This window comes from Pelecanus crispus, chromosome 1, assembly GCF_030463565.1.
Source record: "Pelecanus crispus isolate bPelCri1 chromosome 1, bPelCri1.pri, whole genome shotgun sequence".
NCBI lineage: Eukaryota > Metazoa > Chordata > Aves > Pelecaniformes > Pelecanidae > Pelecanus > Pelecanus crispus.
The window spans coordinates 203,559,902-203,576,534 of NC_134643.1; the positions used below are offsets into that span (position 1 = coordinate 203,559,902).

General features: G+C 40.2%; 1 protein-coding gene across 2 annotated transcripts in view; it reads right to left on the bottom strand.

Annotated features, from left to right (window-relative positions):
* PAN3 (poly(A) specific ribonuclease subunit PAN3) overlaps positions 1-16,633 on the bottom strand; it is an 84,569-nt gene that overhangs the window by 58,617 nt on the left and 9,319 nt on the right. For both annotated transcript variants that reach the window (XM_075711829.1, XM_009483853.2), the window contains 2 exons: positions 12,421-12,542; positions 302-368 (listed from right to left, as the gene is read on the bottom strand). In XM_075711829.1, coding sequence (XP_075567944.1) covers positions 302-368; positions 12,421-12,542 — 189 coding nt within the window. The remainder of the gene's footprint in view (positions 1-301; positions 369-12,420; positions 12,543-16,633) is intronic.

A 16,633-nucleotide genomic window follows, 5' to 3' on the forward strand; every position in this document is an offset into this window, starting at 1 on the left:
TTTGTCGGGGGTTTTTTGTTTGGATTTGGGGTTTGGTTTGGGGTTTTGTTTTGGGTTTTGTTTTTTTTTTTTTAAGTTTTGTCCCACTGGAGCAAAGAGAAGGCTGAAAATTTATGAGCTCGGTAGCACTTCAACTTTGGATTACAAGTAATCACACAATACACTCCTGTTAAAAAATAAAGTTCAACTGCATCTCAAATCAAATCAGAGGGGAAGAACTCATTTAAGTCTCAGTTTTACTAACGTGAATCTCTTAAATTTCCAAACATACTTTTATACATATTACTTTAAAAGTACTTACCATGGCCTGCATACTGCTTGGCACCGTCATTGAGAAGGCTAGGGGAGCTGCTGCTATTTGTCATCCTCTGCAAAAATAAAAGACAAAACTGTACATGTAAAATAAAGCTGTAAAAGACTAAGCAAGAACATTGGGGATGGTATTTAGAAAGTTTTAAGAAGAGACTATGAAACCTGTGCTCATTCTCCACTTAATAAATACTCCAAGCAGACAGCGGCTTGTAGTTGACAAAAATGTTTAGTAAAATAAAGCATTTTGCAGGACAGCAAAGCAAACCAAAAGTGACTGTATCTTAAACCAAAACACTACCTTCATTAATTTCTTCTAACTTGCGAGGCTCTACCAAACCTATGGTTCTCTTCCTGTACGTCGTCAAAATGTTAGATAAGCCAATTGCTTATCTCCTTTAAACATTCTTTCACACTGTACTCCTGAAACAACTCCTCCCTTTATTACACACTATCATCACAACATGAAACTTTTCCAACAAAAAATACTCAAGTTAGTATAGCATTTCATAGATACTTCTTAAAAACAAAAGAACCTTTTGAGACCTTTCAGCAAAATCATGCAATTCTTGTAAGCCAGCAAGACAGCTGAAACCCTCTCAATTCCTCCTGGGCTCCACCTGCTTCTACATTCCTCTAGAGATACAGGCTAGCAATAAACTGGACTAAGCGAGGCAGTGCTGCTCTAAGAGCTACCACTGCTTTGATACAGAAGTTTAAAAGTGTCTCTCCTTACTCCTGCTTGTTATTTTCCTTGACCATTTTCTTTGTCTCCCAACAGGAAGAAAAAGTGCAAGAAGAAAAGGAAGGCAAGGTCAGGAAGTGTTCTCCATCACTAAGTGAGGCTACCAGTAATTTGTTAAAATATTCCCTAGCATGCTTTTGGCCCACATCAACCAGGATTCTCCCAGCCAATTTCCAGGCACTATTCAGCAGTGAAAAGATTCAAGATCCCTTCAAATAGACAGTTTGCATGCAGCCTCTGCTTTACCGGTTGAGCGTACACCAGCACAAACAGGCCACTTTGAGCCAGCTGGCCCTAAGCATCAAGGAAAGTTTCCAGGCATGTTTAATTTAGTAGTCTAGACACAGACTAAGACTCAAAACTGGTCACTGGAGTTGCTCTTTATGCTTACATTTTTCCATGGCCAATCTCAATGTTGGTGGCAGAGGGCGTGCTGGTTTTGGCTGGGATAGAGTTAAATTTCTTCACAGGGGCTATGTTTTGGGTTTGTGCTGAAAACTGTGTTGATAACACAGGGACGTTTTCATCACTGTTGAGCAGTGCTTACACAGAGTCAAGGCCTTTTCTGCTCCTCACCCCACCCCACCAGCAAGCAGGCTGGGGGTGCACAAGAAGCTGGGAGGGCACACAGCTGGGACAGCTGACCCCAACTGACCAAAGGGGTATCCCACACCATATGGCATCATGCTCAGCATATAGAGCTGGGGGAAGAAGGGACGTTCGGAGTGATGGCGTTCGTCTTCCCAAGTAACCGTTCCACGTGATGGAGCCCTGCTTTCCTGGAGATGGCTGAACACCTGCCTGCCTACGGCAAGTAGTGAATTAATTCCTTGGTTTGTTTTGTTTTGCTTGCGTGCGTGGCTTTTGCTTTCCCTATTAAACTGTCTTTATCTCAACCCAGGAGTCTTCTCACTTTTACTCTTCCAATTCTGTCCCACATCCCACCAGGGGGGAGTACGCGAGCAGCTGTGTGGTGCTTCGTTGCCAGCTGGGGGTAAACTATGACAGAGGGCAAGAAGCTTACTACATTATACTTCAATGTCATTTCATCTAATTCTTGACCAGAAAGATCAATATTCTCGAGTAAATTTGGTAAGAACAGAGGAGAACCAACAGAAGCTGCACTGTTATCCAATATGGTAGAACTGTAAACCTACTGCAACTCAAAGTTTCTCAACATTTGCCATTTTCATACTACCACTGACTTCAATAGAAGCTGCAGCTTTTAATACTTCTATCTAAAAGAACAAATAGATTGTGTAAAGTAGTTTTTATGTGGAAAGCAAGTTGTAAAAAAAGATAGCCTGCACTATTAGAAAAGTAACTTGAAGAAAGTTTTGGTAAAATTTAGGTACTTCAGCAGGTATCTTTAAGCGTTACCCTCTCAACAACATGCTCAACCCCTCAATGCTTTATTCCCCCATGTATTATTTCCATTATCTGTGCCCCATTGCTACAGCAAGCTTTCTACAATCATTCAGGCTCCTCTGATAGAACTCTTCACTCGGTACAAGTACCTAGTACTATATGAAGCAGAACTATAGCACATGCAGATGTCCTAGGACAGTATGTGTAATATATGTACATATGTAAATACCATGTAAACCTTCAGCTTTTCCAAGACTTAAATGAAGAAAGCTGTTTGCTATATGTCTTTCCTTATTTTGATGCCACGTGTCTCATGTTCCTAAATATACTAAACCGACACTGACATAATGTAACTCTCACTGAAAGATTAGTGATCAACAATTAATTCTTTACACAAAAGGGATGCCTCCAGTGAAGCAAAGTTTACTTATTTCTACAGAACAAGGTAACACTAAGTTAACAACTATGGCCAAGTTCAGGGATGCTCATCCTTCTGCTCACCGTCATCGAAATAAGAATACATCAAAATAAATAATTTCTGTATTATAGTAGCTCAGCTATTCATACATCATATTCCCTCCCTGACTAAGCAATGGAAAGAAGTTAAATAGTTTTTCACAAATTTTTAAAAAACATCCCTGTTATGCATCTTTTCTTGGCACGTGATATATCCACACTGATCCTTATAAGCAGAAGTGGTTTAGGAAGACATTTCCTGAAGAGAACCTTTCAGATTTGCACAAAATTTGTCCAGGCATAGATAAAAAAAGTGTTAATGTCTATTTATAACACTCATGTTTTCATAATAATTTTAATGTAAGAGGTAATGGTCTGTTGGAACAGGGATAAATATGATATTGTGATCTGGGTTGGTATCAAAGATGGTTAAGCATATGGCTTAAACTTGGAACCAAGCACTTTTGTGCCATCAATATTCTACCTCTTCAAGTACATGAGTTAAACATTCAATCAACAGACTTTCAGTGTGAATAGATGACTGCGAGGATGAAAAATCAGTGCTCACACAATCACTAAAAACATATAGTGCACACAAGGGTATAGTGCACACAAGAGAGACAACAGATTGCAACAGAACACATTGTTCAGGATTCTGAAAGCAGTGTGCAAACAAAGCCTATGAACATCAACTGTGCTTTTTACAAAGCCAAGTCTTGTTCAAGGTGCAAACATATTTTGTATGAACCAGGATTCTGGGAAACCAAAGCTTCTCTCACTGATCTTGGGCAGCTCTCGCTTTAGCAACTGCTTGTAAGCTGTACCTTGAATGAGGTTAAAAACCTCCACTTCACCGCTCACTTTCATGAATTTTTCATTTTGCTCACTTTTATTACACATGCACAAGCTTCTTACCTTAACATTATTCATAGAGATCCTGCATGTAATCAGTAAAGGATTTTAAACTCTTTTAATATTAAAATTTCTACCACACCCAAAAGCATTTAGTCTTAATGAAGGATATTCCTGTATCTGATTTTTACCAAGTCAGGCTGCAAATGTCTTGAAAGAAAAAAACCAGACACACACACACACACCCCCCCCAAGTACTATTTGTTATTTGTGTTTTCCAGAAGGCAGTTTTGATTTTAAAAAACACTTCTCAATCTCTTCTAATGGTGTCGAACTATTCTTCATACAGATTCTATTTCAAGAAGAATGCAATCACAAGAACCTCAAGCCCAAAAGATGAAAGCTCCAGAAAGGTAAGAGCAACCATTAACAGGAGAAGAAAATGAACTATTCATTCCTATTAAGCCTGCCAGGCAAGGCAAGCACACACATATGAGAGCTTCAGACTTTTTTAGTACATCGTGACTTTCGCCATATGGAAGTTAATATAGAAAGACAACTTTGTCTTAACCAAGTGCCACACCAATGTCACTCAGTTCCATATAAACTCCTCTTCTTTGCCTGCCTATTGCTATGATTTACTGAGGTTCTTTAAGCACTAGTTAAAATTCAACTAGGCTGACTGGCATACCTCCTGCCCCTCTCCTTTTAAAGGAATTAAAAAGTTGTTTCTGTTCACATCTCAAAAGAAAGCTACTGCAGAACAAAACTGTCACATTCATCCCTGTCCAAGGACTTAACCTGAGGCTTCAACTTAAAGTTCTTCCACTGCTGAACCTTGTACCAGTAACAAAATACAGGCTCTTTAATTTCACAGAAAAATTGAGAAATAGAGTTTTTCAAAATACTGTGTTAATTCCTGAATATTCAAGCAATTAAGTTACAACAGGGGAACATGCTCGTTCAGAAGTTTTTACTCCTTCAAACACCACCATTAATCAAAGTAACTCACTTCCTCTTAGGAAAAGACTGTGTGAAAGAGTACTGTGTCAAAAATGAAACTCTTGTCAAAGTGAATCACTATCTTACCTAGACATGACAGCCTACTGTGTACTAGCATTTCCTATTCAGAACCACTGCAAGCTAGGGTCTTCTAAAAAAAGTATAATTTTCACACAGACTTTAAGATGACACTGACAGCAGATCAACAGCATCACTGTAAAAATAATTTCCATATTAGGTTGCTATTTTAATAATAGTTTTGAGGATTTAACACTTTTCACAGACTCACAGAGGGGTTGAGGTGGGAAGGGACCTCTGGAGGCCAACTGGTCCAGCCTTCCTGTTCAAGCAGGGCCACCTAGAGCTGGTTGCCCAGGACCACGTCCAGATGGCTTTTGAATATCTCCAAGGATGGAGACTCCACCACTTCCCTGGGCAACCTGTGCCAGTGCTCAGTCACCCTCACAGTGAAAGTGTGTTTCCTGATGTCCAGAGAGAACGTCCTGTGTTTCAGTTTGTGCCCATTGCCTCTGGTCCTGTCACTGGGCACCACTGAAGAGAGCCTGACTCCACTCTCTTTGTACCCACCCTTCAGGTATTTATGTACATGGATGAGATTCCCCTGAGCCTTCTCTTCTCCAGGCTGAACAGCTGCAGCTCTCTCAGCCTTTCCGCACAGGAGAGATGCTCCAGTCCCCTCACCGTCTTTGTGGTCCTTCGCTGGACTCTCTCCAGTATGTCCATGTCTCATGTACTGAGAAGCCCCGCACTCCAGGTGTGACTTCACCAGTGCTGAACAGCAGGGAAGGATCACCTCCCTTGCCCTGTTAGCAATGCTTTACCTAATGCAGCCCAGGTCACCATTCACATTCTCTTCAATACTTCCTTGGTGCAGTATGCTAGGAAGAGAAGTCTTACAAGAAATATTTCCACCTTCTAAAGGTATACACCACCTTGCCTCCACCCTTCAATTTTCAGTAGCAAAACCCAAAATTGTAGCTGCATTTAAGACAAGTTTGCTTTGCTTTCATCTCCCTCCACTTAAGTATATAGTTACAAAATTCTGCTCAAGACAGAGGATGAATAAAGCTTTGCTGCACACAATTAGATTAATTTTACACAGCTTATGTTACAAAACTTATTTTAAATGAAGGTTTTTGCTTTCTTCTCTATCATTTATTTTCCCCAAAATACATAAGGATGGCATTTGTTCCCCGTGTGTCCATATTCCTTGCCCTAACCCTCAGAAAATAAGTACTTTCCCCAGGTTCGCTCCTATGCTAAGTATGTTATCTCAAAATATTTTGTAGGATATGACAAGCTAGTCTCTTCATCTTAATACTGTTCCACTGGAACTGTATTTCAGAATATTCTTTGTAATTTTTAGAACAATGTTAATTGGACTATAAAAGAAGTCATCCTGAAAAAGAATGAGATTGTCACGACCAAACAAATCATTGTTTAGTTGTCAGATTCTGTGACCTGATACCTTTTGCTTTCTTTTCTAAACAATCCAAAACTTGTCTTTGACAGTTAGCATATTTGGCACCATCTACACCATGTGCCACTCACAACTGTTTCAACTAAAGCAACTGCATTTCTTCAGAAAGCATTATGTAAACAACTGCATAATTTTGTATTTAAAATAACACATCTGTAGTTCCACTCAGTTCTCAACAGTTAAAAATTGAAGACATTTACAAGCTCCTGTGCTATAAGGAGAGGTTTATTACTTGACTCTTGGCAGATGCAGAAATGGAAACAAAGGTCTTTGTGTTTATTCAGCTGCAAGGCTTTGAAGTGAGCATGGTCTATACTTCCCAGGCTTTTGAAGAACACTTAGCATACCAACGCTAGCATGGTGAAAACAAGCAAGACCAATTCTTCTCCATTGCTTGGCTTTGCCAACTTTAATACTGAAGACTATTAGGTCCTTTTTTATTTTTATTAGAGTGATTAATTGAAAAGTCATGATTCTTACTTTCTACATAACCTGCAGTCCAATGGAAGCCGTGTAGTTATAAATCTCATCTTATCAAAATAAGGAAAACTGGATTTCTGTGAAGTAACATACATGAAGACACCTTCTACCATTTTATGCTCTTACAACCAAAATGCTCAATTCTAATGTGATATTAGAAGTTTCAACATCAAGGTACTCCTCTGCCTCATCCTGCTATAAATTCCCCCAGATGATTCACATATCCTTTTAGCATCCCAACATAATACTGCTAAAGCTCCTTCCGGCAGCACCTGTATCTTTGATCAAGCCACAAGTTAGTCAAGAGGCAGTACTAATGCCAGAGGAACACAGACACCAGCCAGCCAAGTAGCACACACAGAGCGACTCAGCAAACAGCCAAGCATCAAAGGCATCCTGGCCAGCCAGCTCCTGCCTCCTCACTGCTGGGAAAGCCAAAAGCAATGAGCTGCTTCTTGAACCACACCTCTGACTGTCTCTTGGCTGCTGCTATGCCAAAAAGAGAAGAACAGCTACAAGGACAGCACGCAGCCTGTGGGCCATGTGTTGTGCAGCCCTGCTCTGGTACTAGTTAGAGAATGGGAAAAGAGAAAATGCTTTGATAAGCTGGAGGCCAGTACTGCTAAAGTAGTATATGAAAGCATATGCAGATTCAGGGAAGAAAAGACACATGAAACAAACATGTATTATGGGAAAACACAAACCAATGAGGAGAGGAGACTATTAATCAATAGGAAACTAGTTAGTAACAACAGAAGAGGCCAATGGGGTGCAATGAAAGGTTGGCTAATAGCAAAGACCTTTGAGGCAGGAGGAGTGGAAGGATGAGGCAAAGAGGTATTTTTCAGAAAGGAAGAAAACCAAAAAATTAGAGCCATGGTCACTTCAAAAGTCCTGCCTCTTCTGAACTGTACCAAGGATTTTTACTTTTTTTTTTCTACTGCAAACTGAGCATTGCCATTAATTGTGTGTTCACCACTAATCTAACCGCAATGAGATGTTCTAGATCTCAAAATACAGACGAAATCTCAAAGTCAGAAATATCCATTCTGCAGAAACATTGACCACTAGCCACATATACTATTTATGACCAAAGAAGCACATGCCTTCCCCAACTCATCATGATACAATCCACTTTTGCTTTCCTTCCTTTTGCTGCTTACTTAACACCGTAACACAGATTATGCACTGCACACAAAAACATGATGATTGCAAAATTTGGATATAGCTTTGCTTGAGGCAATTAGGCTCCATTACATATGTGTTATAACAACCCCAATATACACAATCACATACTCTTTTCAACAAACCTCAGTTTTATTTGCTGCACATGACAAATACATTCTGGAGATTAATTAGGAATAGTCAAGAAGACTCATCTACTGAATCCCTGATGATTATGTTGGAAGGTATCTAGTGAATAAAGCATGGACTGCAGAAAGATTATCTCATGGTAAAAGAAAATGAGCGTTACCCAGAAGAGACTGACTCTATTACTATCTTTGCTAGATTGAGACCAGTTAAGCAACATGAACCAAGCCTTCTACAGGTGGTTAACTCCCTTCCTCACCTTCCAGCTGTACAGGTTAGTTTCAAAAAACCTGGGGTCTCTAGTTTACCAGCACTGTTGAGGGCAGGGTGAGTGGCATTGCCATCCTTTTTCTTCCCATGCCTCTACAAAATGCAGACTACTTTCTTCTTTCGTAAGGAAAGTGTTCCACAAAGTTGGAGGCAGTAATTGTAACCTACACAGGAAAGTGTACTGCCAGCTAACAGTCTTCACGTGAAGAATGTGAACAGCATGCAGGAATAAGGCATGGAACCGTAAGATGAACACTTAATCGACTATCAAATGGAAGCTCATTACGCATGCACCACACACCTCGTGTCCTGAGTAAGTCCCACTTATAATTTTCCCACTGAAAAAATTATACAATGTTATGAGGAATACATCTCAATATATAACTATTGTGCTGTGGTGGGTTGACCCTGGCTGGATGCCAGGTGCCCACCAAAGCCACTCTATCACTCCCCCTCCTCAAGTGGACAGGGGAGAGAAAATATAATGAAAAGCTTGTGGGTTGAGATAAGGACAGGGAGAAATCATTCACCAATTAACATAATGGGCAAAACAGACTTGACTTGGGGAAATTAGCTTAATCTATTACCAATCAAATCAAAGTAGGACAATGAGAACATAAAAACTCAATCTTAGAAACACCTTCCCTCCACCCCTCCCTTCTTCTTGGGCTTAACTTCACTCCCAATTTTATCCACCTTCTCCCGCCGAGCAGCGCAGGGGGATGGGGACTGGGGGTTGCGGTCAGTTCATCACACCTTGTCTCTGCCACTCCCTCCTCCTCAGGGGAGGACTCCTCACACTCTTCCCCTGCTCCAGCATGGGGTCCCACCAACAGGAGACAGTCCTCCATAAACTTCTCCAACGTGGGTCCTTCCCATGGGCTACAGTTCTTCACAAACTGCTCCAGTGTGGGTCCCTCCCACAGGGTGCAGTCCTTCAGGAACAGACTGCTCCAGCGTGGGTCCCCCATGGGGGTCACAAGTCCTGCCAGCAAACCTGCTCCAGCCTGGGCTCCTCTTCTCTCCATGGGGCCACAGGTCCTGCCAGGAGCCTGCTCCAGGGTGGGCTTCCCATGGGGTCACAGCCTCCCTCAGGTACATCCACCTGCTCCAGCATGGGGTCCCCCATGGGCTGCAGGTGAATATCTGCTCCCCCGTGAGCCTCCATGGGCTGCAGGGGCACAGCCTGCCTCACCATGGTCTTCACCACGGGCTGCAAGGGAATCTCTGCTCCGGTGCCTGGAGCACCTCCTCTCCTCCTCCTTCACTGACATTGGCATCTGCAGAGTTGTTCCTCTCACATATCCTCACTCCTCTCTTCAGCTGCAGTTGCACAGGTTTTTTTTCCCCCCGCTTCTTAAATATGTTTTCCCAGAGGTGCTACCACCATTGCTGATGGATTCGGCCTTGGCCAGCAGTAGGTCTGTCTTGGAGCCGGCTGTCATTGGCTCTATTCGACACAGGGGAAGCTTCTAGCAGCGTCTCATTGAAGCCACACCTGTAGCCCCCCTGCTACCAAAACCTTCCCACACAAACCCAATACAGCTGCACTGGCAACCTAAACTTAACATTTCTTAACATGTAACTGCATCTTACTAGTGTTTTTCTAGCACTGTGTTTATTTGCATGTTTGTGCAATTTCCCAGTTTTAAAATCAAGCTGAAAAAGTTTCCTCATGTTGCATCACTGATGCTTCTATTTGTGAACTGCACAGATCCACCAGAGATGATTAAGTAACTCATAGACGGAACTCATGTTTTCATCTGCAAAAGCAGAACTGAGAGGCTAATGAGATATTTTACAGAAGAATTCTGATGTTTCATCAATGGCAGAACACTAAATTTTCAGTATCTTTAGTTTGATTCAAGGACCTGGAGAGAAATAGGCACATGGATTTGTTCTCTCCACCCTACTTTGCCCCAACTTTGCATTATGCCAACCTGTTTCTTTGTCCCAATTTCTGTGTTTTTCACTTGTGCAATTCCAGTCCCCATTCTGCGACTGTCCCACCAATATCTCCTCTCAGCTTCAGTCCCTTTGCTCAGTCTTTCCTAGTTCCTTATTCAACTTATCTTCACCTCAGTTTCTCTAAGTCCATGGCATAAGTCTCTTTTCCCTTATACATCCCTCTCTCCAACTAACACAGATGCAGCTCTATTTTTCATCAGATACAGATCCACTTCCACACTGCTTCAGTCTGAAGTGGAAGAAAAGGAAAGAGCAAAACGAAGCAGATCAGCATTCCTGCTCGGAGTTCAGGCAAGGCCTAGATTAGGCCAGAGCTGTAACTGCAAGAATGTACTCAAGCTGGAACATGCCAATGCAGACTACATCTGTGGGAAATTATCTAACATCTAGGAAGTCTCCATTGGGTCTATATAAACCAGTTTTGCAAAGGTTTAATCAAGTGACAAAATCTGGGCAAATTTTCAGAAAGCACAAAAGGTATATCCTTGACACAACCACCAATCTATCCAATTTAAAGTCTCCGTTCCAAACCATAAGGATTAGTATTATTTAAAGTAAAAAGTCACTAAGATTCTTCCCTTGCCTTGTTCTCCAAAGGACTGAACAACATGGAAAACCACATTCCAAGTGTCTAAACTTTGTCAGTATGGACTTAATTTAGAAGCTGACACACAATCAAAACAGACAATGTTACCAGCTTTACCTATGCAAACAAGAACTTAAATTACATGATTCAAAGGAAAAAAAAAATCAATATAAGAATGCTTTTTAAACTGTAGCTTAATGCCTGTAAGCACTTTCTCAACACTAATGAAATCCTTCTTCATAAGTAATTTTCCTTAGCCTCCAATGGATAAGAGGTACATCAATTTCTTTTCTTCTCGATGTGAAATACAATGCCTTCACTGTAATCTCACAGGCATTAGTAAAGTATTTAAAAATCCTATGAGCATTCATGTCAGCTGCATGCCTTATTGTCTTCCTACAAGAAACAGTTTTAATTAAAAATCTGTGTTGAGACACCAGTGTTGCTGTAGAATACTGTTTAAAGATAGAAAACATAATGATTTTGTGCTAAAAGGATAAAATTATATGATCTCAGTGATACCAAAATTTGTAACTTCCAGCTTCAATAGTACACTTCAGGATCAGAGGTCAAAATTTTTCCTTTTAAATCATGCATCACTGTCAGTAATAAACATTTCCATAGTTTTGCAATTCTTTTGAATGAGAAAATCCAGCCTTCTTGAAAACATGCAGTTAAAAAAAAAAAAGAAAAAAGGGAACACACCTAATTATTTCCCACCTTTTGCTGAGTTATTTTTCAATCCATAATACAGCCACAACTGAGATCAAAGTAAGCTCATAAGGAGAGTTTCCTTGATATAAAAGAAGAGAGTTGTTGTCAGGACTCAGTGCAAACTGTTTCCTTGTGCTCTCTTTCATTTACCATAAATTGGTTCATTAAACCTTTGAGTCCAGGGAGAGACCATCTTTTCAGCTTTTAAAAAGCATAACAGTTTGAGGGAGTTATTATAGTACTTCATGTGTTTATAATTCAATAGATACTCATTTAGGTTTTAAATATGACAGCCTTTTGCTGTAAATTTTGTACAAAACTACCTACACAATAAACTCCACCTCATGGGAGTTCCTATGCCAAAATCTACAGAACACTATAAAAACAAGAAAACATTTCAGAAGATTTAAATGTGAATTCAACATCACTGAACACCACCAGAGACTGAGTTTACAAATTCTGAAATTTTTGCCTAGTAATTTACAGGTTTGCCAGTTTACATTTTGCTTCAGTGACTTTTGATCTTTGAAATGTTTCAAAATCTAATTCTTATAATATTTACTAAAGGGATATCAAAATAAGCTATGAGCCTAAAGAGAAATCTAGGAACAGAGAGTTAATGTACGTGGCAAAGCCCAATGCAACAGCTCAGATAAGTGCCAATAAAAACAGACTAATTTTAAAGCAATGATATTGTTTCATTTCCATTTGCAAGATTAAAGTGAGTATATACTCTGTATATCCTACAAGATGACACATACCAGAAGGCTCCATTTTTCCTGCTTCTTGAACAGTTTTCCCTTCTTGGCGTAATGCCAGCCAGAACTAACGAAACACTATACAATTCACTGCTATTACCTGCATCATGGGATACTTTGTTTCAGCGGGACTTCCAAATCCATTAACGCCAATGAAGCTGGTACTAAAGTAGGAATCTGTGAGACTAGCATCAGCTAACCCACCGCCATCTATTCCGGGAACTAAAGGGAAAAAAAGAAAAGTGTTTCAGAAAAAATTTAGTTTACCATGTGTTTATTTGCTAATATCTCTTACATAATTTTTTTGGCAGGGGGGTAGAATAGCAAAAGGTTGGTAACACTATTTCAAACTTATCTTCTCAGCCAAACAACTAAAAACATATTAGCACACAGAATGAAAAACTTTACGAGGTTGCTAAATGACAGCATATGCAGCATGAAGTTACAGCACAAATGCAGAAAGAGGCAGAAAAATAAAAAGCTTTGACAAAAACGATGAGGAGTTCAAACTTTAGAAACAAGAATAACAAGGCAAGTAATGGTATCAGAAAGAAAATAAACCAACTAAAAAAAACCTAGAAGGCAAGCTGATTTTAAGAAAACCTATATTCTTGCATACACACCTTGTAATGTATCTGTCAAATAGGGTTTTTAACTGGATGTACTGGTTCTTTTAAAGGGTAACACACAGAAAATGTACATCTAAAAATATCTCAAGTCCTTTCACATAAAGCACAAACATTTTAGAAGCTTCCTTAAGAGCTTAAGACTGGTTTTATTATCCCATACTTCATAAAGTGGCAAAAATTTTATGAAATGTGGCCAAAAAACTCTTTTGGACTGAAAGCAAGTGTGAAGGATGTAAGAAGTAGTTAATCCCCTGTCTAGAAACAAGGGCCTTGACATACAAGCACAGTACTTTAACCACAAATAAATGAATTCAATACTGTGAGACTACAAAGAACAACAAGAAGCAGTCATAATTAACACAAAACACTCAAGCAGGTATTACTTCGATAGCAAAAAGAGAGTTTGCAATGGTGTACAAGCTACAGTTCAAATTAAGCTTCCACAAAAACACCCACAGCAAATTAAAAAGACACTAATCAGTATGGCCAGGCCACTGCAAGCCAACAGGCATGAGTAATTGGTAGCTGCAAGGTAGGAAGGCACGCATCCAACTCAGAAGAACATCCTGTACCAAACTATCCAACTTGAACTTCTGGGAGGACTCGCAGCCAGCCAGTGACACCCGGAAACAACTTCCTGATCCTAATCCTCAAAGGCAATAAAATCCAACTTTGTGGCAGAGCTAAAGGAATGCAGATTATAACCCTTCAAACTTCATCAAAATAGGAGCTTTCCCTCCAAAAGAGACTACATAACCTGGTGAGCCATTTCCACGCTGTAGGCACAGGAAACAGCAAAAGAAGTACAGCCAGATGAAATCATAGGAATGGCTGGAAGAGGAGAATGACTAGCACCGTCCATACTACAGACAGACGGAAACACTGCCCAGCTGCACTCCCCGAGACTGGAGCTATATGAACTAGCCAACCAGGGTAACACCAACAGCACCTCAAATGAAGAGCTCTGTGTGGAGAGAGATGAAATAAACTGAATACTTCAGTTACAATACAGATCAGCTTTGCAAGTGGAAGAGATTCTGAAAGTATTGCTGCCAAGCCTAGAACATTACTTGTATACTCTGCAGGTTTGAGGGACACACCTAAGGAACTTTAAAGATGCTAATTACTAATGAATTGCAACATTTTTTTTTTTTTTTTCAAGTTTTAAAAGTTAGCTAAGAAAACAGGAAAATAAAACTCCCTCCACTATCCATGCCCTAGGTCTTCCTTCATAAGAAGCAGCCACATAGGAACTTCACAAGTCCTCTTGCTACATCCCTAAAAAAGACAAGGCTTTTTTTGCTTTGTCTATTACACATCTGTTCCTCTTTTGCCTTCATTTGGGAAATTTACATTCAAAAGCCTAGGGAAAGTATTTTAGGGTTGAACTACTGTATCAGGGAAAATATTAATGTCTGCTGTAACATCAATTACTGTCTCATCCTACCTGCTACAGTCAGTCTCTAACTCACACTTAAGTTTAGCATTTTAACACAATCGTTTTCTGGCATCATGAAAAACACTACAACTCGGTCATACAAGAAAACCAACAGATAGCAAATCCATGTTTAATTATGAGTATTTTCAGTCTAGTTTGCTCGTAAATTATTCAGGGTTCACACTGTGTTTTTTATTTTAAAAATGCATTTCCAATATAGCTTTCTCTGCCTGCATTTCAGCCATTATCAAAAACTGCTGCAGTTTTTATGCTGCATCTTGACTGTAAAAGACCAAGAAAAACTGTTTAATTTTCAGCAACAACTGTCATTTCAAGGTACACTACATAATTTCAGCAGTGTATCTGCTATTTCATCTTATACTTCTGTCAGAAACTCCAGATTCTATCAAATTTTTAACAAACTAGCAAACGACTCCCTCAGATTACACCATCAGCTTTACAAATCCTTCAGCCTCCGTTGAAGAATTAAGAAACAGCCGATTCTTTCTGCTTCTTCCCCTGCTCCTCACTGTGCTAGGGTCAACGTGACAACCCATGTACCTTCATTTCTCTGTTGGACACATACAGTTAATGCACAAAATCCTTAAAACTTGACAGAGACAAATAAAAGCTTCCAAGTTTTGCCACATTCAGCAGCACGGCATGTAAAGAGCCCCCTTGGTGTGAAGAAACCCCAGGGCTCACCTCCAACAACTCCAGTCAGCTGGTACGGCTGCAGTCACCCACTACCCAAGAAAGCACTGGAGCCGGTGCAGGTAGCCTTGCAGGGCACATATACAGCACCAGGTGCTCTGCTCCTCATCTGACTGAAGCATCCTCAGTGCCAGGCAGCTCAAGCTGCAAGCAGGAACAGGCTTCAGGCAGCAACCCCAGAGCTGAGCAAGGCCAAAGACGCTGCTGGGAATGACAAAGTTCATCTTTTGACACTGGTGCCTTTCTACTGCTGGTATTAGCTATGCAAGCCTATCCAAACCTCTTAAAGCTGCTCAAAGCTACAGTTTAGGCTTTCTACTGGCGTACCGATATCTAACTGGGCGCTCCAGATAGCAAAAGCTGCTGCGGAACGTTTTCTTTTATCTAGCTGTATGAAGACCATCTCTCTACTGAAGTGCAATGGTTTGGCCATACCGATCAGCCTCCTTGTGCCGTTACTACACATCACTGATCCACCTTCGTACCACTCAATTCTACTGCTACCATAACAATTTCAAGATAGATTTCAACTATTGAGGCTTTCTATTGTCCTCTTCCAAACAGTCTAGAAACACACCTCTAGCGGAGGGACCAAGACCACAAGAAAACATATTCTGCAGTTTTGACCACAATCAAAAGAAAACCAACAGAAGTAAGCTCAGTGGAGCAGAGGGCAGTTTTCTTGGCAATAGCTCATACTTAGAACAGACTGCTCTGGAAGTTGCAAGTATAACTGTTGCCTTCGAAAGAAATCTCAACACTAGCTTCCTTAAACTAACATCTCTATAGTAAAAAGCAAGAAAATTAAGACTAACAGAAAAGATGCAGCTTACATAGGTAGAAAGAAAAAAAGTAATTCTTGCATTGTCTATAGAACCAAAAAAGAGTGTTCACTATGTACTCCATTTCTGTTCAAAGAAGGGACATTCAGCTGTTACTGTGATGAAAACTCAGCAAATACCTAAAGAGCCAAGGCAGTTTTACTGTATTTGGCACCTGGCCTTCTCCATGAGAAGTAGAAGGCTTTTATCCTCCTTCTACCAAACGTTTGGCAAATCATAAATGCTCACTTGCTTCTGGAAGACCACTGTAGTTCAGAGCATGAAAGAAGAAAAGTGATTTATCATAAGCAATCCATAGGAGAAGCTCTTCAGAAGTGGGCACACTTCACCACACGAGCAGTGTGGTATTAAAAAAAAAAAAAACCAAACCCAGAGAAAGGAAAGATCTTAGTCCTTATAAAGTTTTTATTCTCACGTGTTTACTAATTTACATCAGACCCTGCATTCTATTTGTCTGTCCAGTTCTTGCCTATATAACAATCGCAAGCACACACTTTCAAACACTCTGCACACAGTGCTATTAGAATGACAAATAAAAAACAACTTCTGAGGTTTATGTCTTTTCTCTTTTAAAGCATTGATTATAACTTCAGGTAAGTAAGTTCAGACAATTTTAGGAAAGTCTTAAATTGGTTATTTTTGTCAAAGGAACATGCCTTTCTGTTGTGCAACAATACTATCCATGCATTG